This window comes from Saccopteryx leptura, chromosome 3 (genome assembly GCF_036850995.1).
Source record: "Saccopteryx leptura isolate mSacLep1 chromosome 3, mSacLep1_pri_phased_curated, whole genome shotgun sequence".
Classification (NCBI taxonomy): domain Eukaryota; kingdom Metazoa; phylum Chordata; class Mammalia; order Chiroptera; family Emballonuridae; genus Saccopteryx; species Saccopteryx leptura.
Window position 1 is genome coordinate 358,210,656 of NC_089505.1, and position 27,690 is coordinate 358,238,345.

The following is a 27,690-nucleotide window of genomic DNA, read 5'->3' on the forward strand; positions in this document are numbered from 1 at the left end:
GTTTAAAAAAAGGGAGCAATTTAATTATTATAATACAGAGTGCTTTAGGAAGTTTTTAAACGTGTAAAAGAAAGAACAGTTTAGTGCATTAAATTGTTACAGTCTTTACATTGCTTCTTTTAAAAAAAGTTAACAGTAGTATGAAAAAGCCGCCCACAATGCCAGCTGTCTGAGTGAAGAAATCAGCTAAACTGCAGCATTTTGGAATTACTAATAAAGCTATAGTTAAAAAATGAAAAGTTTACAAAAATGAAAGCAGCATGCGTATTCAAGGCTTTTTCATAACATTTTCATTAGCTGACACACATTTAGGTAAAAACGAGAGTTTAATATTATTCATTAAATTAAACTGGCCAAGCCTACTACATCTGGTCATTCAGAAAAACAAAAACAAAACACACTTTAAAATCCAAAGCTAACTGAACCGAACATTTCTTCTATGAGAAAAGCACATTTTGAAAAATGGTCCTATAGTCACAAAAGAAAGGGTCCTTCTCAACATGAATGAACAGCACCGGACTTCACGAAGTTTATAAGCTAGTAGGAACTTTCAGTCCCCTGATAGGGCAAGAGTTAACAGGGACACTTCCATGATTCATTAGTGAAAAGCTAACTTTTACCTCATTATGATCAATTCAGGATTTTTTCTCTATTCACTGAAATTGTTACACAAAGTAGAATTTCACTGAACAATGATTCTTGAAAGTTCTGATCAGACACCTGTACAAACATATTTGATTTCCATATGATTGGTACAGTATTTATTTCAGAGTTTCACCTATCCAAATTCTTATGCCAGTTTCTTTTCCTCCTTCAGTGTAGATTATCTTCAGTTTATTAAAAAGCAAATTCAGCCTTGAATGAAAATGTTAACAGAAACATTACAAGTAGTAATAGTGGTACCCACGAAAGAATCAATCATTAAGGGTCAATGATACCACAAAATCTTAATTGTTCCAACATGTGTCAATAATAGGTTGTATTTTCACTTACACTGGAAATGTATAAGCCCATGCATAACTTTTTATCTTCATGCAGGGCCTGATAAATAAAACACAGAAATAAATCAGGTTTGTCTTTTTCCTGTTTCTAACCATTTTACTCTGAAAAATGTTTGGTCACTCAAAGCTATAAGCTTAAAACACATATCAAAGAATACAGACAATAAGGCCCATCTCACTAGACATACAGTATTACGCTGGACAGAATATGAGGACAAGCTCTAGTGGTCATTAAACCCCCTCCAGAAGTCTAAGAATCAGAATGTCTCCATTGTATCAGAATAAAAATGTACTGTATTAAAATTTGACTTTTTTTACAAGTTGTTTTGTAATTAGTGTTCTATTTACATTGCAGAACTTTCACCAGCTGCAGTAGTTTAACTTTGGCACAACAGTAAGTTCCATTTCTTTTGGGAATTGGATCCTATTTTTTGAGAATGTGTCTGCCCCCAAACGTTTTCAGTGTCATTAAAGATTGGGCCCATTCACAGTAAATCAGACATCTTGAGTTGAAGAATTGATTCTCCTCCAACGTTTCAGGCAGCTATAAAAGAAAAACATAATAAGAAAACTAAAAATTTAGAGAAAACCATATCTTAATGTTTACCACTTTTAGAAAAAATACGACACAGATTAGCCACAAAAACACATCCTCTGTAGTAATACTGAGATCACTTGCCACATATTTTATATAATGCACTACATTTTTGTGTGCAACTCCTCTGCGTGTTTTACATATACCAGATTTGCTGATAGTTTCCACCTCCATGTAATATTTATTTAAAAATTATTAGTAGGAAATAGATATTTCATTGTCAGTATTTGTAATAAACAAACTGTGAAATCTAAACTCATGGTTTATTTTTTTGTATTTAATATAGCAGGTCCTCGAATAACTGATTTGTTCAACATTGTTTTGTTATAACATTGAGGAGATGCTGCAGGAACTTAACTATTATTTTTCTGCTATTTAAGTTTTATTTTTAAAATTTTTAAATTTTACTTATATTTTTTAGGAACTTAACACTTGTTTATATCAATCAGCCTAGGGTACAGTTGGCTTCCTTATACATCACTTTGCTTCAAGTCCCAGAATCTACCGAAGACGCTAAGTGAGGACGTGCTGTACACAGTGGCTTGTGCCAAAGACAGAAAACACAACACAGCGTTTTGGACCTCGCTCCCAGGCATGTGTCCTTATTTTGGCCCAAATAAACTCTTATAAAAGTTGGAAAAAAAAAGACTTATGTACAGATATCCCCCTTATCCAAGGTTTCGCTTTCTGTGGTTTCAGTTACTTGTGGTCCACCACCACAGTCCAAGAATATTAAATGGAAAATTCCAGAAATAAACAATTCATAAATTTTAAATTGCGTGCTGTTCTGAGCAGCATGATGAAATCTCACACCGTCCCCCTGTCCTGCCTGGCACGTGACTCTCCCCTCGGTCCGGCAAAGCCACGCCTTTAACACTACCTGCCTGTTTGCCACTTAGTCCCCCTCTGGGTTATCAGATCAGTTATCAGAAAGAGAGAGACAAACAGGGAAAGAACCACATTCACATAACTTTTAGTACAGTATATTATCATTGTTCTATTGTTCTTTAATCTTTTACTGTGCCTCATATATAAACTTTATCAGAGGTATTTATGTATAGAAAAACACAGTTTATGTAGGGCTTGGTCCTAGCTGCAATTTCAGACACCCACTGGGGCCGTTGGGACACCCCCCCAAGGGTAAGGGGCCAGCAGTATCTTACTGTGTGCTATTTTGGAAAGGTTTTGGTTTCTTTTTTTTGTAAGTTGAACTATATTTAAATGAAAAAGCAACTACTTAAGAGAAAACTTATGGTGAATCCTTTTATAAGATGAAAAATTATTTTAAGTCAATGATAACTTGCTAATTAATGTCTTTCATCATTTTAGACTTTGGCATATTTTAAAAGGAAGGCAAACCTGTATATGTACCACAAACATACATGTATAACATATATGACACAATTTTTTGAAAGCTGTGACTTTGTGTGAATTTTTTGACCATGGTACCTACTAGAGTATTAATATATAACATAAGGATTATCCACACACACTTAAAGTAAGGTCAAACTAAATTATACAAGAGTTCACATTATTTTTAGAAGATAGTAATTCCCTACAAAATCACTGCAGAGGTTACTACAACAACAATTCATTGTGGCAAAAATTTTGTTGATTTAATCTTGGCTGAGTGCACATTCTTGTGTTTAGCAATGAAAAAAATGTCTGTTAAAAATATCTGATGTATCTGGGTCAGAAGAAAGCCTGTCCTGAAGATGTCTGACATTAGGAAATGGAGAACTGCGCTTCCGGAGAAGCTGCACAAAACTGTTGAACTTGTGACTTACAGTACATTTCATCTATAACCTGAATGAGATTTATTCAAAAGTAGGTTCATATTTAGTTTCATCTGTTTCTCTGCCTGAAAAAAAAAAAGTTAATGAAAAGAAAACCTAGAAAAAGATTGCTAAGAAGTAAGAATAGTGCCGGGTACATAGTAACTTCTCTATAAGTAATTGTTATCACAAAAATAAATAAAACCAGGGAGGAAGGCGTGGGGGAAGGAAGGAGATACTGTGCAGAATCAGAGCATAAAAGTGGAGAGGGATGTGAAAAGCTAAGGCAATTCATAAATATGTGCATCGATCAGGAGGGTCTGGGCACCGTTCCTCCTCACGGTCTGACAACACTGCAGTGATTTCTGCGTCACAAGATGTTTTGGGACTGGTAGACATATACAGACACTTCAGGAGAACTGCATTGTTTTTTTTAAAAAGTGTAGTTTTATCCTGGAACACTACAAAGCCAAGAGTAAGTAAGGAATACTATGCTACCGAATTCCATTAGTATTAAGAACTGAAGTGATAACTCCAAATCTGGGATCTGATTTGCAACTACAGTGAAATTTTAATTAATGCAACCTATAAAGAATGAAGATTTAAGGAATATGCCAAACCTGGCACTTTTATGACTTAAGGGAGATATTTAAACCAAATACAGTGTTTCTGCTGGTAGCAGGCTTGTTTTATATCAAAGAATGAAAAGACATTTTAGGCAACTAATTTTTTTTTTTTTTTGTATTTTTCTGAAGCTAGAAACCTGGAGAGACAGTCAGACAGACTCCCACATGCGCCCGACCGGGATCCACCCGGCACGCCCACCAGGGGGCGATGCTCTGCCCCTCCGGGGCATCGCTCTGCCGCACCAGAACCACTCCAGCACCTGGGGCAGAGGCCAAGGAGCCATCCCCAGCGCCCGGGCCATCTTTGCTCCCATGGAGCCTCGGCTGGGCTGCGGGAGGGGAAGAGAGAGACAGAGAGGAAGGAGAGGGGGAGGGGTGGAGAAACAAATGGGCGCTTCTCCTGTGTGCCCTGGCCGGGAATCGAACCTGGGACCTCCACACACCAGGCCGATGCTCTACCACTGAGCCAACCGGCCAGGGCGGCAACTGAGTTAATTTAATAGCAAATCTGTTGTTTACCTTTTGATTTTTAAAAGAGAAATAATTTATATTACAGTTTTCAAAAACAGATACCACCTAAGCAAACATGGAGTTTATATATAGCCTAAAACAGACCTTTGGCTTTTAAAAGAAAAAAATATTGAGTAATTTTAATACATAAAGCATTTTAAACTCTAGTTAAAATTTAATAGTTTGGGGGGCAATACAATGAATAAAAAAATACCCATTTCACCTAGTTTCCTAAAACTGAGCCATCCTCACCCCTGGGCAAGTCTTTCCTTCGGTATACATTTCCCCTTCTTTTTAGTTTTCGTTTTTGAATTCTTTCCTTAAATAGGTAAAAAATGAAGGTTTAGTGAAAAGGAGGGTTGCAAAAAAATACATTTTAGTTATCTTTCACATTTGTGAATTCCTTCCCTCCCACCAGTCTCCCTTCTCAGAGAACGGGTAACTTTCCCTTAAAACAAAGTAAGAAACATTTCATTTAAAGGATAATTAAAGCAACATTAAACTCTACATAATAATCATAATCGGACTACACATGATAATTATATATGTCTTGGCTATACTCGTAACACCGTATGAGGTAAAAGAGAAACTAGTTTAGAAAGAAACTAAAAGCAGGCGGCTGTTCTACATGCGTGTGGTGGAGGAATATACACTCAGATTAAAAACTTACATTTCAGTCATCTGATTTAGAAAGCTTCCGCTTCACATGTTGTGGGGGTTCCCAAGTGTCACTATCATCTGTTTCTTCTTCATCCTCTTCCTGATCATCAATAACTTCATCGTCCTCCTCGTTTTCCTCAAATAATTCTATCCCTAACTCAGATCTTCTCTGTCTTTCGGCAAACCATTCTCTCACCTGCTCATAGCCCATATGTGACTTGTTAACAAGCTCATCGAGGTCTTGCTCATTAAGAAATTTGTGCTTCAGGTAATAATCCTTAAGTATTGCAGTTCCAGTTTTAAACTTGATAAGTGATGGTCCCCTGTCCCAGTTGTTCATTCTCTTGCCTCCTCTGGGCCGCCCGCGTGGCCTTCCTCTTCCCCTTCCTTTGGGCCTCCCTCTCCCCCTTCTCCTAAGGGAAGACAGACCATTCATGCTACTCGAGTTGGAGCTTTGATAGTAGTAGTACCATTTTAAGTTTCCATTTTTCCAAGCATAACGGGTATCCCCAAACCAACTCACTATGTCTGTTCTAGCAAGCCCAGTTTCTTTGGCCAACTTGTCATATTCTTCTGGGGATGGCCACTGCGTTCGGACAAATGCGCTTTTGAGCATGTGCAACTGATCAGGTGTTTTTTTACATATCTTGCCTGTACTCCCTGACTTAGGGGCGCCAGGTTCATCTCCGGGAGAAGTTTCTCCCACTTCTTCTTTGGAACTACCTGCATTAGTTTCATCTATTTCCATTTTTTCTTCCTTTAAAGCTTTTGATTTCTTTTTCTCTGTAAACCAAGCATCAATCTCCCTCCTGGTCAGTTTGGTTTGCGCTCTTAACCTATTTAATTCTTCATCTGTCAATACGGAGCTGTTGAGAAAACTTGCCTGAAGGACCCGCAGCTGCTCTGCTGTCTTCTCTTTAAACTTCTGGGGAGTGAAGTCGGGGAAGGGATTCCAGGACTGTTTGTGCTGCGCAGTAACAGCGGTTGGGGACTCCGTGGTTTCATCGCTGGAGTCTATGATGATGGTGGTGGAGGAATCGTTGAGATGTATGCACTGGTTACTCTTTGAATTCCTCTGGTTGTACCTCGTGTCACTAAACCATTTTTTAATCTCTCCTTTAGTCAGGCCTGTGATTTTCATAAGTCTGACAATTTCGGAGTCATGGGGAAACTGATTTTTAAGGTAGCTGACTTTCAATTCTGCCAATTGCTCCTTAGTCTTTTTGGCCCGGATGCCAAAGGAATCAGGGTTTGCCAGTGCGGTTTCATGTTTGACCAGCTGAGGAGGCGGGGCTGCCGCCGTTGCTGGCTTCGTTTCTGCAGCAGGCGGAGCAGCGGGGGCCGGACTCTTCTGCACGCTGGTCTGATGTGGCACCCCTGCCACCGTCAAGGCTATCGGTGCTGTCACCGGCAAGGTGTTTGTCCCAGCCAGCTGCGTGAGGACCAGGCCTGGCTGCCCGACTATTTGGCATGTCTGTAAAATGGAGGGTAGGCCGTTACTCCCCGCGGAAATGTGTGTGGGAATAACAGTAATGGTCTGAGGTACAGTGTGCACTGTTCCGTTGAACTGCTTTCTTCTTGCCTCCTCTACTTCCTCGGGAGTCCAGCTCACGCCATGTTTCAGACGCTGCGCTGAAAACCATATCTTGATCTGTTCCTCTGTGTATTTTGCTTGAGCAGAAAGAACAGTAATTTCGGACATTGTTGGATAAGGGAATTTGTTATAGGTGTTAAGCAAAAGGGGGTTGTTATCCAATGCAGCATTGTAGGCAGGAATGCTATTGACAGGGATTAAGACTTTGGGAATCAAACTGGAATTCTGCTGAGCAGACACAGCAGTGATCACCTGTGCTAAGCCTGGAAGAACTGCTGCGGGGGTCACTACTGTGCTGGCGGCGTTGGGGTGGAGTCTGTTGACAATGGAAGTACTAGTATTAGATTCGGAAGCCGAAGACCTTGGACTTTCCACGGTTTCTTCATGGTCTGGTTTGATGTCCTTCTCTTTCTCTTCTGGAACGTCCTCAGCTGAGTTATGATGGACTGTAATCCGTTTGTTCTCCACTTTATTTTTCATCATTTTCATGATGGGAGTTTTACTGATGGATATTCCCGAAGAGGACACTTCTGTTGATTCAGCTGGCTCTGAGTTCTCTTCTTTAACAAAACTACCATCAAAAGTCAGATCGTTTATGGTTTGTTCAAAGATTGTCTGGTTATTGCGTTTCACCATAGTCAACTTAAAATTCTCTTCTCCTGGGTGGTACTTCAGATTATGCTCCGAAAGTGCATCATACCTTTTGGTAAGAAAATTGCATTCAACACAAACATAGGAGGAATTTAGCACTACGTTGGGATGTTCTGAATCCACATGAAAAGTAAACATATTTAGGTCTGGAGTTTGAAAAGTACAATATTTACATTCATAGCCACCTTCGACTTTTTTATTTTGCTGATTGTCAGAATCCACAGACTCGTGAACTTCTTCGTCACTTGAGATGCTCTCTGCTCTGGTGTTTTCTACCGGCGTGAGTACAGGAGGCCCTTCATCCACATCTGATATCAGCTCGAGGTCTGGATCCTGTTCACTGGCAAGGACCATGCAGGGCGTTGTGGATTTCCGCCTGCTTGCCATTCTGATGTTATGGGAAAAACTCAGTGGTGATTGAGAAGCATCGAGGCTTAAAACTGTTCAGTATTCTTCATTTGAAAACAATGGCTTTTGATTCTTCAAGTCTGTTTTTGTGCTCAACAAGTCTCATTAGCAGCTTTTTCATGGTGCAATCAAGTTTAGAGCTTATTGTTGTCAGATAAAAGACTGGTGAACTGCTGAAATTTTTGAAGCACAACTCCAATCACCTACATTAAAATAGATGTAAAAATGTTTTTTAAATGAGTGATTATGATCTTTTAGACAAATTACAATTATATTTCATTTGTATGAAGTTGTTGGATAGCTCAGTTTATAACTAGATCTAGAGTAAGACCAGACCAGGAAAAATGTCCTCGAAGAATCAGAATAGACGACTCCAAGCCCTCACTGAAGGCTGTGTGCTGTACTCAGGGGGCAGCACACAGGCTGTCCACTTGGATTTTTCAGCTAGCTCTACATATTGGGAGGGAAGTCGAGGAAAGAGTTTGCTTTGGTAAGACTAGTATCAATGTGAAATGATAATCCATTAACAAGGGAGGAACTTTAAAACTATAAAAAACAGTCTCATATACTCAGAAACTATGGCCATTAAGTGTATAAGAAATTCAACCCATCAGCATGTCCTCTTCTTCCTCCTCGTCTGTCTCATCCCAACAGCACGCCCCAGGATGGCGAAGAAGCACAGACAGAATATGAATGATCAACGTTTCAGAAATATTCTTCTTAATCATCTTCCACATGCTACTAGAATTTGAAGAGCACATCTAATCACCTCAGTCTCCTGACTTAAAGTGTTTGAAAGAATCAAGTCCAGACTCCTGAAGCCACACACAGTTCCCTTCCCTGGCTCCCGCTTCAGTCTCCTGACTCCCACTCCCTTATGCTCAAGCGCAGCGGAAGTGACTGCTGTTCCAGGCACACTCACCGCAGCCGACCCCTAGGCCGGAACACGTCTGTGCACTTGGTGGGGTGCTCTGTCTGCTTTACAGTCCACCTTCTCGCTTTAACTCAGCCTGACCTCCTCCCGGTTTATTTTCTACTTTAGCACTGACCGTGTTGCAGTAGAAAAATGTTACATTTCTGTCCCACAACTAACCCATCAGTATAGGTGCATATTTCATTATTTTTTTCTTTTTTTAAGTATAGCTTTACTGAGATATAACAAAGCCCTTGCCACTCTGAATTGAGCCAACAGCCATTATATCTTTAAGCTAACGCTCTCCCAGTTGATGTACTTGGATGACTTCTGGTCCATTTCTATATCCCCTTTGCATTTGAGAACCCAGGAAGTAGGGACTCACTAAATGTTTATTAACTTGAATCAGAATGAATAGGAAAGCAGTCCTACAGAACTCGACACACCATGACAACGTCACCATAGAGAACAGTACCTGAAATTAGTAAGAATGACCTTGAATTATCAAGAAAAAGTGCATTGTTTGTACAAATACATTTTTTAAATATTTCAAATAAAAATTTGATGCTAAATCAGTTAAAGTAGATGTACTTCTGAAATGTACAAGAAATAAAAATGGAGTAAGAGATCTTATTCTCTATCACAAATTAGAACTGTTCATTTACTAGCACAATCCTTGTCCTTACTGAACTGAGAAGGGTTTGCTTCGAAGATGATAAAGCAAAACCAGGTATCTCTGAGGAGATACACTGACTCAGTAAAGGGAAAAGCATTTGTAGAAAACAGGGCTGTCCAAAGAGAACGCACTGCACTGCCTTTGAAGGCGGTAAGATCCTTCTCACTAAGATTATTCAAATACATGCTGCATGTACTTTGTTGAATCCAAGCCACAGATGGAAAGTTGGACTAACTGCCCCTTGATCCCTGAGTTCCCATATTGTGAAATAAAGACCATCAGCTTAGTATTAAGAGTAGTATCAACAGTCAAGTTCCCTACTCTCAAAGGTGTCATTCTTTTTTTAAAATAAAATTTCTTTGATTTCTAAGGAAAATAAAGAAATCTGAAATTAGAAACTATTTCTTAACTACATGATATAAACTAAGCTAATGTCACCTCTCCTATTCAATTCAATAAGGACACTACTGTTTTGTTCAAGTATTAACATAGCTGTTTGATTATTTTGTCATTAGAAACAGGGAATTCCTCAAGAAGCCTTAAAGAAGGGAAGGAGTACAGTGACAGGGAAGGAGAAGAGATGAAGGGCTGGGAGTGAGCTATTTTGTGATTGTTATTCTCCGAGAATCACAGATTACGTTAATTTGGGTCTACTAATGGCTAAAAGTCAAAGATATATACCTGATAAGGGGTTAATATCCAAAACTTATACAGAACTCATACAATTCAACATGAAAAACAAAATAAACAATCCCATTAAAAAATGGGTAGAAGACCCAAATAGACACTTCTGCAAAGAGGACATGTGGATTGTCAATAGACATATGAAAGGATGCTCAACATTACTAATCACCAGAGAAATGAAATTAAAACCACAATGAGGTATCACCAACACACCTGTCAGAATTGCTATCATCAATAAATCAATAAACAAGCATTGATGAGGACGTGGAGAAAAGGGAACTCTCATGCACTGTCTGTGGGAATGCAGACTGATATAGCCACTATGGAAAACAATATGGGGGGTCCTCAAAATACTAAAAATGGAACTATCTTATGACCCAGCAATTCCGTTTCTCAGTATATTCCTGAAGAAACCCAAAACATTAATTCAAAAGGATTTATGCATCCCTATGTTCATTGCAGTGTTATTTACAAGATATGATAGCAATTCAAGTGCCCATCAATAGGTGAGTGGATAAAAAAGTGGTGGTAAAAACACACAATGGGATATTACTCAGCCATGAAAAAGAATGAAATGTTACCATTTGTGAGAACATGGATGGACCTAGAGGGTATTATGCTAAATAAAATAAGTCAGTCAGAGAAAAACAAATACCATATAATTTCACTTATATATGGAATCTAAAGGACAATCTAAATGAACAACAAAACAGAGACATTAATAGACAAAAAGAACACACTGATGGTTACCGGAGGGGAAGGGGATTGGAGGACTGGATGGAAAAGGTGACAGGATTACGAAGTAGAAATTGGTAGTTACAAAACAGTCATAGGAGCCCTGGCCGGTTGGCTCAGCGGTAGAGCGTCGGCCTAGCGTGCGGAGGACCCGGGTTCGAATCCCGGCCAGGGCACATAGGAGAAGCGCCCATTTGCTTCTCCACCCCTCCGCCGCGCTTTCCTCTCTGTCTCTCTCTTCCCCTCCCGCAGCCAAGGCTCCATTGGAGCAAAGATGGCCCGGGCGCTGGGCATGGCTCTGTGGCCTCCGCCTCAGGCGCTAGAGTGGCTCTGGTCGCAATATGGCGACGCCCAGGATGGGCAGAGCATCGCCCCCTGGGGGGCAGAGCACCGCCCCTGGTGGGCGTGCCGGGTGGATCCCGGTCGGGCGCATGCGGGAGTCTGTCTGACTGTCTCTCCCTGTTTCCAGCTTCAGAAAAATGAAAAAAAAACAAAAACAAACAAACAAACAAACAAAAAAAACAAAAAAAAAAAACAGTCATAGGATGTACACTACAGCATAGGGAATAACAGTCAATACTGTAATAACTACACTGGAAATATGGGGGGGGGGGGCGTTCACTTTGTAAAGTACATGACTATCTAACCACTAGGCATACACCTGAAACTAAAACACAATAATACTGAATGTAAACTGTAATTGAAAAATAAAATTTTTAATGTCAAAGATAGTTTTTTCCCCTAAAACTATCTTTCCTGAAAGTGGTGGTTTTCAAATGTTTTATTGTAAGCAGGGGGGCCCTTTCTTCTAACAAAATTCTATGAGAAGCCCCAGTGCTAAACAGATAAAAGAGGAGCTGTCTGATTAGAGAAATCAAGAGGCTGAACTACTTCCTGACCCCCTCCCATAGATCCCACAATCCCTACTTCTACCTCTGATGGGTTCAGAGATGTGTGTGATGGCCTTTGCCTTAAAAACTTAAGTGCTTTTGAGATAATATCTCAGTTTCATCAAAAATCCTCCCCAGCTTGCCAGTGCTGAGCCATGAAATTGGAAAACTAATCTGAAGTGAATGCAAGGTGTCCTTTTAAGCTGTCTCACTGCAGAAGTCAGACCCAGGGCAGGCACCCAGGCGCAGGACGGAGTAGCCAGTACCAACGAGAGACACAGAAGAGAAGCCCGAGAAGCTAACGTCTCTGTTGTTCTGGCTCTCTAACTCTCGGGTTAAACTTTTTTATCTTACCTAGCATAATAATAGGAACATGCTACCAAATTATTACTATATTTCTCTTCCTTATAGCTTATTAACTCAGAATGGTCAGTTTGTAAGAATTTAAGCAGATATAAACACATTTTAAAAACTTAAACATTTTTTTGCTAAAGTCATGAAAATTACAAAACATTCATACATTACATTACAATCTAATGATGTATATACACACGACTGTGCTTTTTCTTTTTAAAGCAATATAGTTAAATTTAAGTAAGCTACTTAAAGAGAGGCTTTAAAAAAAAGTCTTCAGTAATGCAAAAAACCTAAAAATCTGATTATCTTGGATATTACAGACTGCCCAAACCTCAGGTTACTTCTATACCCAAATATATATATATATATATATATATATATATATATAGACTGTTTCCTCTTTACTCCTAAAACTGTTCACATTTTGCCAACTAAATCAGAGTCAGTAAAATATTTAACATATTTCTAAAGGGAGACTGAGGATTCCCAGAAGAGCCTCAAGATGTGGTCCAGCGGCTCAATTCTGCAATCATCCCTGTCCACTGCATACCTAAGCACAGACCACAGCACAAACTGAGGCCTCCTCGGCATCCTATGAAAAGTCAGAACTTGGGGGGAAGCAAGGGCCTCAGAGAAATCACCCTATTTTTATGGAAGAAGTAACCCAGGCCTAGAGGAATAAGCTCATGGAGGCACTGTGGTATAAGGTGAAACTACAGGTTTTGGAGTCTCCTCTGTCACGTGGTTGTCAGATAATTGGAAAAGTTTCTCAGTATCAACCTCAGTTTTGCCACCTATCAAACCAAGACTCTTCAACAAATTCATTCCACAACTATTTGCTGAATGTCAACCATGTGCCAGGCACTGTATTAGGCACTAGACATACAGTGGTGAGCTAGCCATTGAGCAAGGAAAAGAGCCAGTAAACAATGACTTAGAATAACTCCCAATGCAGTGAGCGAAGCATCGGATGATATGTGCACACTGTGGGAGGCTTCTAGAGAAGAAACAGAAGGCTGCCCTGGAGGCAGGAAGAATGGTGGGAGCTACCTCAGAGGCTGATGGGAACGAAACGCTTCTCTACTGTGATCCGCAGTAGGCAACTAATCACTGCTCATTTCCAGGCCCTGAACATTTCTTTTGGAAGACGGAATACTGTGTACTTAGCGCCACTGTCTTTCCTTTCCCCTCTCTCCAGGAACTCAATGAGCTGCCAGACCACACAGACTGCACTGAAAAGCAGAAGGGGTAAAAATACCGAGGAAGAATCTCTATCGTGTGATTTTCATTCATCTCCTTTATCAATAATGTGCAGTGGGGCTGGGATGGGGAAATTGCCACACAGAAATCACTATTAGCTGACAGACATTTTATCTCCTATTTGAAGATCAACTAGAAACAGAACTCAAAATCAATTTGGGTAATCTTGCACTATTTACCTGTATAAAAGGGTTAGAGTTCAGTTGCACAACTGAGTAGTGAAATGGCTTTGTAATTAAAACACAATTAAAGTGCCCTGGCCGGGTAGCTCAGTTGGTTAGAGCACTGTCCTAAAACACCAAGGTTGCAGGTTTGATCCCCGGTTAGGGCACATACAAGAACCAACCAGTGAATGCACAAATAAATGGAACAACAAATCATTGTTTCTCTCCATATATAAAATAAGAAAAAAAGATTTTAGAAAACACAATTTGCATGACCAGGCGGTGGCGCAGTGGATAGAGTGTCAGACTGGGATGCGGAAGACCCAGGTTCGAGACCCCGAGGTCGCCAGCTTAAGCGTGGGCTCATCTGGTTTGAGCAAAAATTCACCAGCTTGGACCCAAGGTCGCTGGTTCAAGCAAGGGGTTACTCGGTCTGCTGAAGGCCTATGGTCAAGGCACATATGAGAAAGCAATCAATGAACAACTAAGGTGTCGCAATGCGCAACGAAAAACTGATGATTGATGCTTCTCATCTCTCTGTTCCTGTCTGTCCCTGTCTATCCCTCACTCTGACTCTCTCTCTGTCTCTGTAAAAAAATAAAATAAAATAAAAATAATTTAAAAAAACACACAATTAAAGTGAAGTATGCCGATAAAAAAAAAAAAAATTATGGCCCTGGCCGGTTGGCTCAGTGGTAGAGCGTCGGCCTGGCGTGCAGAAGTCCCAGGTTCGATTCCCGGCCAGGGCACACAGGAGAAGTGCCCATCTGCTTCTCCACCCCTCCCCCCTCTCCTTCCTCTCTGTCTCTCTCTTCCCCTCCTGCAGCCGAGGCTCCATTGGAGCAAAGATGGCCCAGGCGCTGGGGATGGCTCCTTGGCCTCTGCCCCAGGCACTAGAGTGGCTCTGGTCGCAACAGAGCGACGCCCCGGAGGGGCAGAGCATCGCCCCCTGGTGGGCAGAGCGTGGCCCCTGGTGGGCGTGCCGGGTGGATCCCGGTCGGGCGCATGCAGGAGTCTGTCTGACTGTCTCTCCCCGTTTCCAGCTTCAGAAAAATACAAAAAAAAAAAAAAAAAAAAAAAAAAAAAATTATATATATATATATATATATACTCTAAATGCATCCAGCACTGTAAATATAGTTACATTTAAAAACTATTTTCAGCCCTGGCCAGTTGGCTCAGCAGTAGAGCGTCAGCCTAGCGTGCGGAGGACCCGGGTTCGATTCCCGGCCAGGGCACACAGGAGAAGCGCCCATTTGCTTCTCCACCCCTCCGCCGTGCTTTCCTCTCTGTCTCTCTCTTCCCCTCCCGCAGCCAAGGCTCCATTGGAGCAAAGATGGCCCGGGCGCTGGGGATGGCTCCTTGGCCTCTGCCCCAAGCGCTAGAGTGGCTCTGGTCGCAATATGGCGATGCCCAGGATGGGCAGAGCATTGCCCCCTGGTGGGCAGAGCGCCGCCCCATGGTGGGCGTGCCGGGTGGATCCCGGTCGGGCGCATGCGGGAGTCTGTCTGACTGTCTCTCCCTGTTTCCAGCTTCAGAAAAATGAAAGAAAAAAAAAAAAACAAAAAACTATTTTCAGTTACCTTTCAGTAGAGAAATATGGTAAAAAGCAACCGATCAAATCAATTATTATACTGCCATCAAAAGAGTAATTAAGGAATATGAAAAAATTACCCATTTACTTGTTTTTTTAAAATCAAACAAAATTTGCATATTACTTATGAAATTACTTGGGGAAAATATGTGGGTAAAGACTAGATGAGAATATAAACAAATAAAATTTCACATGAGATGGGTGAAATTTTTGTGTATAGTATTTACAAGTTTTCTTTAAAATTGTTATAATATTGCTTTATCATAAAATATTACCAAAAATAGTTTCAATGCCTGAAAATTGCAGACTAAAATCTTTCTATGGTCATTTCTGTATAGCATTCAGATGTATTCCAGATATGTTCTGGAGCTCCTGCCGCAGGTCTAAGAGTCGAGACTGGTCCTAGGAGGCCTCCAGGGGACCCAGCATCCCCAGGGTAAGCCTCAGCCAAGCCAGTTGCCATGGTTCTGTCTGCACCCTGGCTGGTCTCCTGAGCGTAGGTTGCTCCTTAATCAATTCATGACTCTACACTCGCCAAAATAATTACAACAAAGTTTCTCTCCAGAAAAGCATTTAATGAAAGCAAAATTTATTTCATCACAGTATAAAAATTTTGGACAGTTCTAATAGCAGTCCTTACGTGGTCAGAAAGAATGTCTGTTTAGCTCTCTCCAGGGCCCAATACAGTGCCAATCAAGGCCCCAATAATATTTGCTGGAAAGAAATAAAAAACCTTTAAAATATATCTGTATTATATATTGTAACATACATTTTAGTTTGCAAAGCATTCATTTATACAGGAGCTATAAAGAACAACTGTGCTTGCTTTATAGTTGATTACTTTCAATGGTAAATTCCTTACTAATAAAATTTCCTTAGATATTAGAATATTAAAATCTTTCAATAGAAAACATTCTACTTATTAAAATAGAGCAATGAATATTCAACAAATATTTACCAACATCTATAATTCTGTTGGAACAGGTCAGTTTTATGCATGAACAGTGTACATCTAAATTTATGGACCATGTAAGAATGAAACAGGGGAGATAAATTCATTCAAATAATTAGTCTTCATAAGAAAGCAAATGCAAATTTTAACTTGGAATTATTATTTCTGTTCCAAGAGAAACTATACTTTAATAGTGTAACATTTTTTAAAAGATTAAAATATAGTTCTCAATGGAATGCACTAAAAAGCAAGTGGATTGTTTCAAATTCAATGCTTCATACTAAAAAAAAGGTCCAAAATTTTATAGTTAAGCAGAGCCATAACTACACTGAATTTCCAAGCCTCTATTTTTTTTGGCTGTCTTATACTTCAAATTAAATGATTAACAGATAGCAGTTTATTGGCCTAGTTAGCCACAAAAGCATGTTATTTTGGTAAGGTTTTATGTGAACAAAAACAAACTTTGTTTTTTATAACAATCCTGGGTCAAATAAGACCATTTAGAAGATAACTATAATTTTTAAGGATCATGTTAGTTTTGACCTAGTACCAATGAAATAAAGCTGTTCTTAGGGTAGCTGAAATCTATAAACTGGAACTGGAATATGGATTCATACACACACTGAAAGTTCTTTGGACTCTGTATTCTAAATAGTTTCACTCCCCTCTCGCTGAGTCATTTTGTTTAGCCAGTTGAAAATACTTATTTTTTACATGTTTGTATTCAAACTAAAAGTTAGAAATCCACTCAAAATTATAGAATGTTTCAAATAATAGTAGAAACAAAGAATAATGGGATCAAATGAAAACAAAGGATATCCCCCATGGAAAAAAATAAAAAATAAAAGCGTTCTAGAGGATATATTTTTTTAAATTAAACAAAAATATTTTGGCCTTTACACATGTGAGGCATTTTTCAAAGCTAAAATATAAAAATATTTAGAAATAGCAGTTAAGTTCTTTAAAAAAAAAGCCTGACCTGTGGTGGCACAGTGGATAAAGCGTCAACCTGGAAATGCTGAGGTCGCCGGTTCAAAACCCTGGGCTTGCCTGGTCAAGGCACATATGGGAGTTGATGCTTCCAGCTCCTCCTCACCTTCTCCCTCTCTCCCTCTCTGTCTCTCTCTCTCTCCCTTTCTCTCTCCTCTCTAAAATGAATGAAAAAAAAAAAAAAGATAAAAAGTTCTTAAAAAAAATTAAATGAGATATCTGAGAACCTAAATTTGTATCCACAACAAATGCTATTTTTAAGTTACTGTAATCTAGAATTATTAACTTAAAGATAAATGTCAAGAAAATTTCTAAAATGTTCTCAAGACAATCCAAATTCAAGTATGAAGGTGAATACAGACAGGAATGCATGTGTTAAAAATAAAAGCATCTAAAAAATTGTCCAAAGATAATCTAATTTCTGAAGATTCCTTTGTTAATGCTAATTAAGGCTTACAGGTTTAGAAACTCCATCCTCTTTCCTGGTTTTTTCCACCTGAGAAAGCTGACCTTAATGCTGCTCAAGATTAAAGGAAGAATCCGAGCCAGACAGATTTCTCCTGGCAAACCCTACCCCAAGATTTGAGGAGTGAAGTATCCTTTTGATAGGTCTCCAAGCACTAACATCCTAGGTTTCCGCCTTCTCCTGGCATGTCCGAGAGAGAGAGAGAGAGAGAGAGAGAGAGAGAGAGAGAGCGCCTGTATGTCTGTGGGGGGTATGTAACGTATTAAGAGTGATACATAAACTAGCACTAAAATGAAATCTCCTATCTTTGTTATTTAAATTTGTATGATTCCAAAGTAGTTTTCTGCTGAAAATAACTTTCCCCTCCTTTTCTCAAGGAGGTTTGTAAGTCCTTCACAGACGGTCTGACACAAGAAGGCTATTCTTGATTCCAAGTGAGATTATCACTAAGGCAGAGAAATCATTCCTCTGTCCGTTTTCTTCCCCCTTTATAAAATACAGTAATTATTACCTATTTCACTCAGGATATAATCATTCAATTTCTAAAAATACTTTGAAATATAATAGTAATTAGATTGGGAGTATCAACTTGTAAGGACTCATTGATTTTAAAAAATGAAAGTGAACCACCATATGAATGGTTATGTAATCTTCCTTAGTACTTTCTGGAATCATCTAAAATAACTGAACTAAAGTATAAATATTTCAGAGTATATTATATAATCTAATGCTTCTTATACAAGCCAATATATTAGCAGGTAAGTAAAACATAAGTGTAATTATGTAAAAATATATTCAAATATTTAAATAATGGTACATTTAACCTAAAATATTTAATTATTCATATCCTAATTTTATAATTATAATTATTATTAGCAGACTATATATTGAAAAAATATTTTTCAGGACTTGTTCTTGAAGCATTTTTCTGGGTATAGGCAAAAGAACAGTAAAATTTCTGGATCAGTTTCTCCACATTAAACATCTCTGCCCTCACAACCTTCATTTGTCTTATTTACCACTGTTACCATAGTACCTGCTACAGTGCCTGAAACAGAGAAATTCAGCAAATATAAATTGAAAAGTCAACTATAAATATAGCACACAGATTTGTTATGAAGTGTAATGCTGTTTCTTTTTAAATTAAAGCAACCAACACACCTTTATTTTTTAAAGTTTGAAAGTACATTTCTTATACAAGTGTTAGGAATAAATCTGCTGCTTTAATAAAAGCTTTTAAAATTTTAGCCCAACATAGTGTCAGGGAATCTGAAGTGAGCACATTCAGTACCTGAGTTTTACATAAACGAAACAACGGAACACATACTTGCCATAGCTTCCTCAGCATTCTGTTCTTTGACATGAAGGGTGTCTCTTCAAATTAGGAGGTGTTTAGCTCAGGTCATCATTACCAACAGGTCCAAAGTACCTATCTGCCATCTCCTACAAAAAAGTAACAGCACTTTATTATTCTAGATATGATTCAGTCTTGGTTAGGAAACTTTCAAGTTTATGCCTTGGCTCTTTAAAATAAATGTAATTTTAAAACAAATTTAATTTCCTCATTGGAACTTTAAAAGAATCACCTAAATGCCAAACCCAATATTAGTAAGAAATACAAAAATTGAAGACTACACATTAAAAAATTCTATGTTATATAAAACCACCAAGTCACTATTATGCTATTTTTAATAAAAATTTTCAAAATGTGAATATATGCAGAATTTCATAGGAAAGCTAAGATTAAGAAATAGGGAATTGTAAAGAATTACTACACAAAAGTTATGAAAGAAAATTTAAAGCATGAGCTAGAAAGAGGTATATACAGGTATCTATATGTTTCTACATAAACCAACTGATATCTGTATCCTAATTTACTAGGTGTTAATTGGAATAGAGTAGATTATTAATTCTGGCAATAAGCCAGTACCACTTAAATAACTAGTGGCACTCTACCCCTAAACATGTGATATCTAATAGAATAACTGGTGTTTAACTCTTGTTTTCGCAAGAGAACTACGACCAAATGTCTTTTCTTTTTTCCAAATGTCTTTTCAATCAATGCATTGTGAAACATTAAATTGTACAAACAAACTGAAAATCATTCTCTGAAAACTCATATCTGTGTCCAAAAATGTTGTGGTATATTACTCAGTTAAATCAATCAGGAAAATTTAATAAAAACTGTAATTGTTTCTGTTATTAAATAACAGGAAATAATGCTTTTGAAAGGTTGAATCATTTTTGTTGCTCTTTAAGCACTGAAACCCTGTAACCATGGTGAATGAGTATTCAGGAAGATGATTTTCCCCTAATACTTTATCCTTTGATTCTTGCCAATATTATAGACAGGCTCACAAACCCTCTTAGGTCAAGAAATAATGTAAATCCAGGCCTTGACTGGTTGGCTCAGTGGTAGAGCATCAACCTGGTATGTGGATGTCCTGCGTTCGATTTTGGGTCAGGGCACACAGGAGAAGCAACCATCTGCTTCTCCCCCCCCCTTTTCTCTTTCTCTCTCTCTCTCCCCTCCCCCATGGCTCAATTGGTTTGAGCAGATTGGCCCAGGCCACTGAGGATGGCTCCGTGGAGCCTCTGCCTCAGGTGCTAAAAATTGTTTGGTTGTAAGCATTGGCCCCAGATGGGCAAAGCATCAGCCCCAGATGGGAGTGTTGCCAGGTGGATCCTGGTTGGGGCACATGCAGGAGTCTGTCTCTCTATATCCCCGCCCTTCTCTCACTTGGAAAAGAAGAAAAAAAAATAATGTAAATCCACCAATCATTTAATAAAATACTTCTAGGTTAAGTTAAAGTGTAGCTTGAATAGTTACACTATTTTCATGAAAAGCAAAAGAGCATTTTCCTGGTAAGTGCAGTGGAGCATCCTGTTATCTCTGCAGTCTGGGATTCTACAATTTCATTTCCTGGTATCTCCTTGTTCCGTTCTCCTTAGCCATCAGGATGTGGGCTAGAAGAGAAGATAGGAAACAGCTGCCAAAGAGGGGAGGTTATTTTCCAAAATGAATTATTAATGTTATAGGAAATTGGTAACCTATTTGAATCCACTCTTAAATCACACGGTAATTGCAAGATGTTTTACTGAAGGGGCGTCTCTTGAGAAGAGCCAGACGTGTGAAGGCACAAAGAAACTGGAGGAGCAAGAGATACACTTCTCCATACTTCTGGGTGAAAAGCACACATCCCTGATGTTACTTCAGTTCCTTATACTGGGATTACTTTAAACACTTCTCTCTAATTCACAGTATCTTTTTTTTTTTTTTTACAGAGACAGAGAGAGAGTCAGAGAGAGAGAGACAGACAGGAACAAAGAGAGATGAGAAGCATCAATCACTGGTTTTTCGTTGCAACACCTTAGTTGTTCATTGATTGCTGTCTCACATGTGTCTTGACCGGGGGGCTACAGCAGACCAAGCAACCCCTTGTTCGAGCCAGAGACCCTGGGTCCAAGCTGGTGAGCTTTGCTCAAACCAGATGAGCCCGCACTCAAGCTGGCAACCTCGGGGTCCCAAACCTGGGTCCTCCGCATCCCAGTCCAACACTCCATCCACTGCGCCACCGCCCGGTCAGGCCACATTATATATATATTTTGTACTTTTCTGAAGCTGGAAACAGGGAGAGACAGTCAGACAGACTCCCACATGCGCCCGACCGGGATCCACCCGGCACGCCCATCAGGGGCGACGCTCTGCCCACCAGGGGCGATGCTCTGCTGCGACCAGAGCTACTCTAGCGCCTGGGACAGAGGCCAAGGAGCCATCCCCAGCGCCCGGGCCATCTTTGCTCCAATGGAGCCTTGGCTGCGGGAGGGGAAGAGAGAGACAGAGAGGAAGGAGGGGGTGGGGGTGGAGAAGCAAATGGGCGCTTCTCCTATGTGCCCTGGCCGGGAATCGAACCCGGGTCTCCCGCACGCCAGGCCGACGCTCTACCGCTGAGCCAACCGGCCAGGGCCCACATTATATTTTTTAAATTTACGATTAGCATGAACTTCAAAAATTAAGTCATCTTAACTGTATACATTCTACAATAAAACAGATGAGTTGTACTGGTAGAAGATGGATTGCAAAAAAAAAGATGAAGCACTTGGGTTCTGGAACCAGATGGCATGGATTCAAATTCCACCTCTGTCATTTCTAGCTGTGTGGCCTTAGACAAGCGACTTAGCCTGTCTGTGCCATAGTTCCCTCATCTGTAAAACGGGGCTAATAATAATAGTACCTATTTAATAGGGTTGCTGTGAGGATTGAAAGAAATCACACACGTAAAGTGTTTGGAATATTTCTTGGTGTTAATAAGTTTACAATTAGATTTTTCTGACTTTTATTTAGTTAGGTATTAACCATAACTTATAAAACAAAGGAAGTCAGCCTGACCTGTGGTGGCACAGTGGATAAAGCATCAACCTGGAAATGCTGAGGTTGCCGGTTCGAAACCCTGGGCTTGCCTGGTCAAGGCACATATGGAGTTGATGCTTCCTGCTCCTCCCCCCTTCTCTCTCTCTCTCCTTTCTAAAATTAATAAATAAAATAAAAAATAAAAAAAAACAAAGGAAGTCTTTGTTTAATAGTTGTTAAATGTTGAAACAGTATGAAATATTTTAAAAATCTGGGCAATAATCAATTTTATTTTCCATTTCACACCTTTGAGCATATTAAACGATGCTAGAGTAAGTTGGCTTTACCAGGTAGACATTAATCAATCATAATTCACACATACCCCCCCCACTCCAGCATACACATACTTTCTCTGCCCTCAGCTTCTGAGGAATCATTTGTCTATGACACATTTTAAGATTTTAAGGGGTGTTTCATACAACTAACAAACCTCTGATGTAAAAAAATCTTATCTTTATAATGAAGAAAAATTGTTCTCTTTTCACAATCCCCCATTCCCAAGTACAGTCCATGCCCAGAAGAGTTTTAAACAAACTTCTTTCTGACGATATTGGAAAGTAAAGGAAACAGGCTTACATAGAAGAAAAACGTAACTATGAGTGAAATACTGAGAAACGTCAGAATCTTTATCTCCTTTCTTTCCTCCCAACAATTGAAAAAAAGAGAAAGACCTTTGGGAAGGGGGAAAGACAGAAATCGTATGGTTAATATGAAATCACTAAAATTTAGTGACTAAATTATTTTACTTAAAATTATAAATATGTATATGATGTCTACCACATCAGTGTTTCAATTTTCTTAGATAAGCTTTGATATTTTTTAAAAATCTAAATCTAAAATCTGAAAACAAAAATCCTGCATAAAATATGAGTTACTCAATTTTGGACTCCTTTGCATAAATGTCATTCTTCAACAGCTCACATATATTTCTTCTCCAAAGTACATCATCATAGTTGTTTAGGCCAAAGATATGTAAGACCATCTTTATACCTCTTGAATACATTATGAAATTCTGGTCATAGAAACTACAAAGATTCAGTATTCTTAAGTATTCTCTAAGACCAAAACCTGGCAACTACCTTTAAAATATTTCATGAGCCCTAGCCGGTTGGCTCAGCGGTAGAGCGTCGGCCTGGCGTGCGGGGACCCGGGTTCGATTTCCGGCCAGGGCACATAGGAGAAGCGCCCATTTGCTTCTCCACCCCCCTCCCCCTTCCTCTCTGTCTCTCTCTTCCCCTCCCTCAGCCAAGGCTCCATTGGAGCAAAGATGGCCCGGGCACTGGGGATGGCTCCTTGGCCTCTGCCCCAGGCGCTAGAGTGGCTCTAGTCTCAGCAGAGCGACGCCCCGGAGGGGCAGAGCATCGCCCCCTGGTGGGCAGAGCTTCGCCCCTGGTGGGCGTGCCGGGTGGATCCCGGTCGGGCGCATGCGGGAGTCTGTCTGACTGTCTCTCCCCGTTTCCAGCTTCAGAAAAATACAAAAAAAATAAAAATAAAATAATAAATAAAATAAAATAATACATGAGGCCCTGGCCGGTTGGCTCAGTGGTAGAGCATCGGCCTGGCATGCGGGAGTCCCGGGTTTGATTCCTGGCCAGGGCACACAGGAGAAGCGCCCATCTGTTTCTCCACCCCTCCCCCTCTCCTTCTCTGTCTCTCTTTTGCCCTCCCACAGCTGAGGCTCCACTGGAGCAAAGTTTGCCCAGGCGCTGGGGATGGTTCCATGGCCTCTGCCTCAGGCGCTAGAATGGCTCTGATTGCAGCAGAGTGACGCCCCAGATGGGCAGAGCATCGCCCCCTGGTGGGCATGCCGGGTGGATCCTGGTCGGGTGCATTCCGGAGTCTGACTGCCTCCCCGTTTCCAACTTCAGAAAAGTACAAAAAAAAAAAAAAAAAAAAAAAAAAAGTATTACTCTTAAAAAAAATAAAAAATATTACATGAATATTTACTTTAAAATTAATTGTATAAAATACAGATCTCCAAAATGTAAACTCATATATATATATATACCCTGATTAGTAATCAGCAGCTTCAGTCATGCAAATCTGCTTAACTCATGACTACACTCTTAATATTCAAATCAGGAGAGTCTTTTGACCCAAAATCCCTAGTTCTATAATGTACATGAAAAGGTGATTTCCTCAGCTAAATTTGTTATCATTTTAACAATTTAAGGTTACTTCCATTTAAGAATAAAGCTATAATTTAAAGCAAATTAGTCCCAAATATCACATTATTGTGCCAGAGTAACATTACACAAAAGAAAATGTATAATATGTCATAACATCATCTTTTAGTTTTAACATAAACTATAATACAAAAGGGAGAAAGTCTCCAAAATGAACCCACATTAAGCGCATTAATAAAATAGTTGAAAAACATTATTCACATTTTAAAAATATTTATTGATTTGAGTTGGGGGGAAAGAGGGAAAGAGAGAAGAAACACTGACTTGTTGTTCCACTTATTTATGCATTCATTGGTTGCTTCTTGTATGTGCCCTGACTGGGGATCAAACCCACAAGCCTGGTGTATTGGGATGATGCTTTAATCAACTGAGCTACCCGGTCAGGGCCCACGTTTATTTTAAAAAAGAACTTATAATACAAGTATTATGAACGATGATGAAATAATTGGCACATCACTTATGGACTGTCCTCCAAATTCAGTGAAATAATCAGCTTGCAATTAGGAAAAGCCATGTACTAATGAGCATTCACAGTGCCGGCACATTTATGTTTTCCGCCTTAGCATATTTTCAAACCATCTGGCATCAGTGCCACTCTGGTTCACCAGCTTAATCTGTTCAGAAGCGAATATGAAACCAGAGCTACATGCACTGGGGAAACCAAAGGACAGCACACGTGGAAAAGTGTTCCAAATGTGCAGCTCTGCACTAGTTTATACTTGAAATGTGTTTTAAAAACATTTCCATTGAGTATGTTAAGGCTTTTTAAAAAATAATAGAATGGTTCAAGAAATTGTATGGATCACAGCTGTCATCAGTTACCCAGATCTGTCTTTATTTTTCATTTTCATCCTGATCACTAAATGAAGCATGTGAAGAGGATCTTTCACAAAAAGGTTCGTTGATACATGAAATGCTATTATTTCCAAATTGAAAAGATTCAAGATTTTACGCTTATTTTGCTTAAATTTAGTCTATTCAATACTTAGCTTTAAAATGGTTAGAGTAAGAAAGAGAAACTGAGAGGAAAAAATATTCATGAAAACCCTTTTTCTTTTACACCCTGTTAACAGCATTATTGTCTTTAGCAGCACTCACATTTCTTTTGCTTAAAATCAAGAGCCCGAATTGCTACTTAAGAAATAAAATGTATGGATATAGGAGGGTCACCATTACTGTCAGAACAAGCTCCTGTTCATCCTCACTGTTGGCATAAAAACAACAGGATAATCTTTCAAAAGCAAAGATAATTCATGCAGCACTGTATAACACAAGTTAAAGCATGCAGACAAATACTGAGAAACAATTATCGATTCCAACAAACCTAAAGGTGCATTTATGTAGGTACTTAACACACACACTCCAAACCAACAGTCACTATTCCTGGGGTGAAGCTGCTTCTCTCTCCCTAAATGGGAACCACTCTATTTCCCAATCCTGTGATTTCCCCCTTTGCTGCTATCCTCTTCACATACAAGAGAAGTGCTTCTTTTCAAGTTACATGAAATCTCAACCTAATCACATTATATCTGCACCCGTTTCCCTTACATTTCCCCCTTCCCCAGCACGCAGAGATTAGCCTCTTCTCATGGTTTTATTGTTTTTCTGTTTTTGCCCCCCTCCTTTTAGTTTGTTTATTTTTGGTTTTGTTTTCTCCCTTTTTCTTCTTTTTGTCTCAGGGCTTTCTTTAGAGCTGGTGTGAGATGTCAGAACAGCGCTGTGGAATTCGGCTCTGCAGATCTCTTCCCTGTATTCCTGCTCTCGCCATCCCCTTTCGCTTCCTAATTCCCTAACCCGAGTGACTCAATGAAGCCCTCCCTGCCACAGCTCGATCCTTCCCTAACGTAAGGATACCAAAGGAGGGTACCTGTTCCTTCGCCGGGGTTTTGCTCTTTCCTGTTAACCACAGAGAGGAGAGGTGGGAAGGACGTGTTGAAACAAAGAACTTCAAGTCCCTTTACCAAGAACTTTGGTGAAAACAAACAGGGACAGAGCATCCCTCAGGGCTCTTCTTCACCGCCATCAGACCCAATTCCTCTCCCATCTTCTTCCCTGCTCTTCATTCCCCGCAAGGATTAGATTGTCCCCCTTAGGCCCTGGGCTTGGAGTAGTCCCTGGTTAGCCTCCCCGTCTCTCTCCTGAAAGGGCCAGATGACATTTCCATTCTCCGTAATTAACTTCACCCTAAGTCCCAGGGCCTCCTCAAAACGTAATATAGCTCTTTAGGACTCAACTCTGAGTCTTGCCCCGAAACGGGTGCGCAGCGTTCCTGACGCGGGGCACAGCCTTCCCCGCACTGTTCCCGGGCTCCAACCCCAGTGCCAGTGCGCGCACCCCTGCAAGAGAACCTCTCCTCACTTTGCGGCGGCGGGGTCCCCACGAGGCCACACGCCCCTCCCGGGCAGGGCTCCCGACCACTCCCGGGACCCTCCACACCGCGGGGTCCTCCCTCCCGCGCGGACCCCCCTCGGAAGCTGCGTCTTCACTCCCCCAACAACCTCAAGTGGCTCAGTCCTCCGGCAGGCGGGGGGCTGGGGTCTGCCCTTCCAGAGCCCACCCTCACCCCGCAGCTCTCCCTGCCCCGGCCGTGGAGCCCCGAGAGCGCGAAGGGGCTCAGGGTCTGTCCCCAGCGGCGAGGCTCGGCGCCGGCAGGCCGGGTCCCTCCCCTCCGGGCGCCCAGCGCCAGGTCCGCCCGCGACCCGCGAGGGCGCTCGGGCCCCGGGGGCTCTGCCCTGGGGCCGCCCTCCTGCGGCCCGTCCGCGCGCCGCTCGCCCTCCCGGCCCGCGCGCCGGCCACGGGCTCCGCGCTGCCGGCCCCCACCCGCAGCCCCGGGAAGCCCCGGCCCGCTCGTCCCGGAACCGGCTCGCGCCGCTACCTGCAGGGGCCGCCGCGCCTCTCAGCGCCCCGCCGCCGCCATCTTGCATTTCAAAGCGGCTCTACTTTTCAGGGAGTCAACTCTGACCTGTGAACCCTACACCCGGAACCGCTCGGCGGGCTGTCACACGGCCTCGGAGCTCGGCAGGCCCTGCGGAACGTGGAGGGTCCGGGGGGGAGCGGGGCGAGGGGAGGCGCGCGCCCCAGCGGCCGGCTGCCGCGGGTGGGAGGAGGGGGAGGAGAGCCGGCGAGGCGGGGCCCGCCCGCGCGCGCGCCCTCTGCGCGCCCCCGCCCCGCTCCGCGCCGGGCTCTCAGCTCCCAGACCCTGCTGCTCTACTGGGGTTCGACCCCGGCCTTTACGCCCCGATTGGCGCAGAGCCGGAGGGAGCCGCCCCGCCCCTCTGTCAACAGGAGCCCCGCCCCGATCTGCGTTTGCCCCGCCCACTTCGCAGAAAGCCGCTCCTCTAGGTCTCTAACTGGTCCCGCCCCTTGCCGGCGATAGCTCCGCCTCCTAACCAGAGAAGACAGGTCTTCATTCAGGTCTATCCAGAAGGCAGCCCTGCCTTCTGTCAGTTGTGACCACGCCCCCTCAGAGCTCCGCCTTCTCATTGTCACCGCCAGATCGTGAGAAATGCCCCTTTTCATCCTGAGCCTCTTTCCTGGCGGCAGTTCTGTCCAAATCCCGCCCCTTTGGCGGAAGCCCCGCCTTCCGAAGCGC

General features: G+C 41.4%; 1 protein-coding gene across 4 annotated transcripts; it reads right to left on the reverse strand.

Moving 5' to 3' along the window:
- ZHX1 (zinc fingers and homeoboxes 1) lies at positions 1–27,362 on the reverse strand. Of its 4 annotated transcripts, none has more exons than XM_066379432.1 (4): positions 27,061–27,362; positions 18,833–18,944; positions 5,178–8,023; positions 1–1,545 (listed from the first exon to the last, which is right to left on the reverse strand). In XM_066379432.1, the coding sequence occupies exon 3, from the start codon at positions 7,797–7,799 to the stop codon at positions 5,181–5,183; it is 2,619 nt and encodes an 872-aa protein (XP_066235529.1). In that variant the 5' UTR covers positions 7,800–8,023; positions 18,833–18,944; positions 27,061–27,362; the 3' UTR covers positions 1–1,545; positions 5,178–5,180. The 4 variants fall into 4 exon arrangements, with proteins under 4 accessions (XP_066235529.1, XP_066235527.1, XP_066235528.1 ...); XM_066379430.1 differs by having other exon boundaries at positions 18,829–18,944; XM_066379431.1 differs by having other exon boundaries at positions 26,974–27,362.
- Between the last annotated feature and the right edge of the window lie 328 nt (positions 27,363–27,690).

What these genes read in the sequence shown, in the direction of transcription:
- ZHX1 (XM_066379432.1), bottom strand. Translation starts at nt 7,799, where the DNA reads ATGGCAAGCAGGCGGAAATCCACAACGCCCTGCATGGTCCTTGCCAGT.